This window comes from Hippopotamus amphibius, chromosome 16, assembly GCF_030028045.1.
Source record: "Hippopotamus amphibius kiboko isolate mHipAmp2 chromosome 16, mHipAmp2.hap2, whole genome shotgun sequence".
NCBI classification, from domain to species: Eukaryota; Metazoa; Chordata; class Mammalia; order Artiodactyla; family Hippopotamidae; genus Hippopotamus; species Hippopotamus amphibius.
In genome coordinates, this window is record NC_080201.1 from 30033826 (window position 1) to 30037230 (window position 3405).

At 55.5% G+C, this 3405-nt stretch overlaps 1 protein-coding gene across 1 annotated transcript; it reads left to right on the top strand.

Annotated features, from left to right (window-relative positions):
* The first annotated feature begins 351 nt into the window (after positions 1-351).
* On the top strand, positions 352-2299 carry LOC130837918 (metallothionein-1E-like). The gene is made up of 3 exons (XM_057710635.1): positions 352-653; positions 1385-1450; positions 2129-2299. Exons 1-3 carry the CDS (start codon positions 626-628, stop codon positions 2218-2220), a joined length of 186 nt encoding a protein of 61 aa, XP_057566618.1. The 5' UTR covers positions 352-625; the 3' UTR covers positions 2221-2299.
* The last annotated feature ends 1106 nt before the right edge of the window (positions 2300-3405 follow it).

Consider the following 3405-nt stretch of genomic DNA (forward strand, 5'->3'; position numbering starts at 1 on the left):
ACCGTGGGGACCATGGCAGGAAATGTTAGGGAAGAGGGGTTCGGGGCATTGGTGGTGAAGGGCACATCCACCACGGGTCTGCACACAACACGGGCTGCAGCCCAGCCTGGGAGTGAGCGCGGGGCTCAGGTTGCACAAGGGCTCCCGGAAACGGTGAACCTGAGGCCAGAGCTGCGGGGGCCTGGGGTGGGGAAGACTGCGAGCACTCGGGGGCTGGGTTCCTGGAAAACCCCGGGACACGGATGACGGCCGACCTGGTGGGAAGCTGGGAAGGGGCGGGCGGGAGCCTGGGCCGCTGCTGGCCGCTGAGCAAAAAGTCTCTCCGCGCTGGGGGCGAGAGGGAGGCGTTGCGGTGCGCACGTACCGCAGCCGCCTTCCGGGACTCGTGCGCTCGGCCCCGCGGGCTGCTCACAGCCCGGCCCCGGGCGCTGCGGCCGGCGCGCGCGCGGGCGCGGATCCGCGGGCAAGACGGGGGCGGGGTCTCTGCGCCCGGGCCGCCGCCGCCGCCACCTCCTCCTCCTCCGGGTATAAGTGAGCACCGGGGCTCCGGGGCTGCGACACGCGTCCCACCGGACCAGTGAATCGCCTTCGCCACTTTGGAAGTCGGGTCTCACCTCGCCTGCAAATGGACCCCAACTGCTCCTGCCCAGCTGGTAAGGGAGCCCTGGCTTGGAGCCCTAGGATGCCCCCTTCCCAGGCACAGGATAGAGTGTCCTGGCAGCTCGAGAAGGGAGGCTCTTGAGTTTGAGCTCAGGAGGACTTCTGTCGTTGGTGCAATGTTTTTTTCCAAGCCAGGATTATGAGAGCATTTCAGTCTCCCTTTGCCTCTTTTTTTTTGGTTTGCCGCCCTGCGTGGTGTGTTGGGTCTTAGCTGGCCCTGATCAGGTTTGAAACCCGTGCCCCCTGCAGGTGAAGAACAGAGTCCTAACCATTTGACCGCCAGGGAATTCCCTGCCTCTGATTTTTCACTGAAGGTACTGAGGCTCCCGGCTGTGTTTTTCAGGTCACGCAGCAGGTCAGGGGTCTCCTGGACCAGGCCCCAGTGCTCTGAAGAGGACCTGGAGCTGCCAGGACTGGATGGGGGCGGGTGGGGGCATTGCCTCTTTGGGATTCAGGCCATGGGCCCTGGCCCCCAGCCCCAGTCAGCCTGGGCTGGATCTGGAGTCTGGGACCTCCTGTGTGGAGTCCATCAGGCGGGAACCCACTTTCCTTGGACCAGAAGAGAGGGGCTGGGGCTTCTCTATCCCCCCGAGTTGAGTGGACGGGCGCTCCCAGGGCTGGGTCCTGACCCAGGAGGAGGGTTCAGGGAGGCACGGCCCATTGTCAGGTATAGCTCCCGCACATCTCCCCTCCCTGCTCACGCTGGCCTTTCCCTTCCTGGCAGGCGGCTCCTGCAGCTGCGCTGGCTCCTGCACCTGCAAAGCCTGCAGATGCACCTCCTGCAAGAAGAGTGAGTGCGGGACCTCGTCTGGGCATCTGGGCTCTGGGCTGAGTCCTCTGAGGAGGGGCCCCAGAGCTCAGCAGTGGGCTGAGTGACCAAACTTCTGTACATCCCCTCCCTCAGCACTGAATCAGAATTTGAGGTGAAAGAGCCATAGAGATGATTGAGTCCCAACCTCTCATTCTATAATGGCAAAATGAGGCTGAGAGAGGTCAGCGAACAGTGTCAAGGATGGAAACTAGACACAGAACCTAGGTCTCCTGTCTCTAAAGCCACATTCTGAACCCTCCAGTGTCCTGAGAACGTCATACTTGAACCTGGTGACCATGTATAGTTTCCCTGAACTGCCAAGGGCAGCCCTTCGTTGTAGGTGCAGCCCAGAGCATCCCTGGTCCTCCTGGGAGCAGCTCTGTAACTGGTTTGCCTCCACTCTAATCCTGAGCACTTCTTCACTTCATTAGATGCTTCTCCCGGCAGCCTTGCCTTGCCTGGAGGCCCTGTGTCGTACTCACATGGGGCAGGGCAGCCTTTTCCTAGTGTCATAGAGCAATTATCTCAGGACAGAGCTCTCCATCCTGAGGTCAGGGGAGTCTGGGCCTGGAGGAAGACCTTGTGCCAGGCCTGCCGTTGGGAAGGGCGTTTCCGGATACCGTGTGGTCCCACTCTCCTCTGCCCTTGCTTCCCCAGGCTGCTGCTCCTGCTGCCCCGTGGGCTGTGCCAAGTGCGCCCAGGGCTGCATCTGCAAAGGGGGCTCGGACAAGTGCAGCTGCTGTGCCTGATGTTGAGCAGAGCCTGCTCCAGATGTCAATAGAGCAACCATGACAACCCTGCATTTTACCGTTTTTCATACAACATGACCCGATGCTACATTCCTTTTCCAATGAAATATGTGCATTGTAATAAAAGTTGTTGATTTTATCCTGGCTCTGTTTTCCTTTACTTGTCTTGGAAATAAGACACTTCATGCCCATGAGGTCTGGGGTGGGGACATGGACTGGAAAAGCAGAGACCTGGACTCTGGACCAATTTTAGCTCCTATACACTGAGTGCCTTAAAGCAGGTCAGCTTACCTCTTTGAGCTTCAGTTTCTCAGCTCAAGATGAAAACACAGTCCACATGACATAAGGACATTGGGCAGGTACTAGTTCCCTTCTGTTCTCATTTGAGTATTGATGGCACAGAAACTTCTTAGTTTTTATTTTCATTCTCTGGGATCCATACCAACCTCGGTCCTCAGTGATGTGAACCTTTAAAAGTACTCGGAGAGGATGATATCCAACTGCCCTCCTGTTTGACTTCTATATAAGGCTTGCTTCTAAAGCAGTGTGAAAGAACCTGTTTTTATGTTCTATCACAGTTTTAAACTTTGGTAAAGAAAATGAATTGCTAAAAACATTCATAAAGGATACAATATATAAAAATTTTGTGTTAGATTCAATGCAAGTGATTACATTAATATATGAAGAACATAAATTTTAAAAATTAGAGATGTTTATATGCTGCATAGATTTTCACGGATGACGTTGATGAGTCCTGGAAACACTTCCCAAATGCCCCACTGTGTGGACCACACACCCCTGAGTAGCTCAGCTGGCCATCCCTACAGGGAACATCAGTCATGGCTGGCACAGTGCCAGAGACGGGACACTCGCGTCCCCTGAGAACTCCCTGCAGTGACTTGCTGTGAGTCCTTGAAGTTCCTCCCTAAGTTAGGCTGAAATCTGCCTTCCTTCAAAATTTAGCCCTGAGCTACGTGAAACTTGCCAAGGGATTGAGAATTTCCCAGCCATTTCCCAACAAGAGGGGGTGTACCTGAGACTTGGTTTCAGATGAAGGACTTCATGCCTTCCTCTGCAGGGTGATGCTTCTTCTGCAGTTTGAAGGGCCTGGTGCTGTTTATCAGCGAGAAGTGTGTACTGAAGGAATGGTCATCTCTTCCAGATGTTGCACCCCCTGGTGGTCGT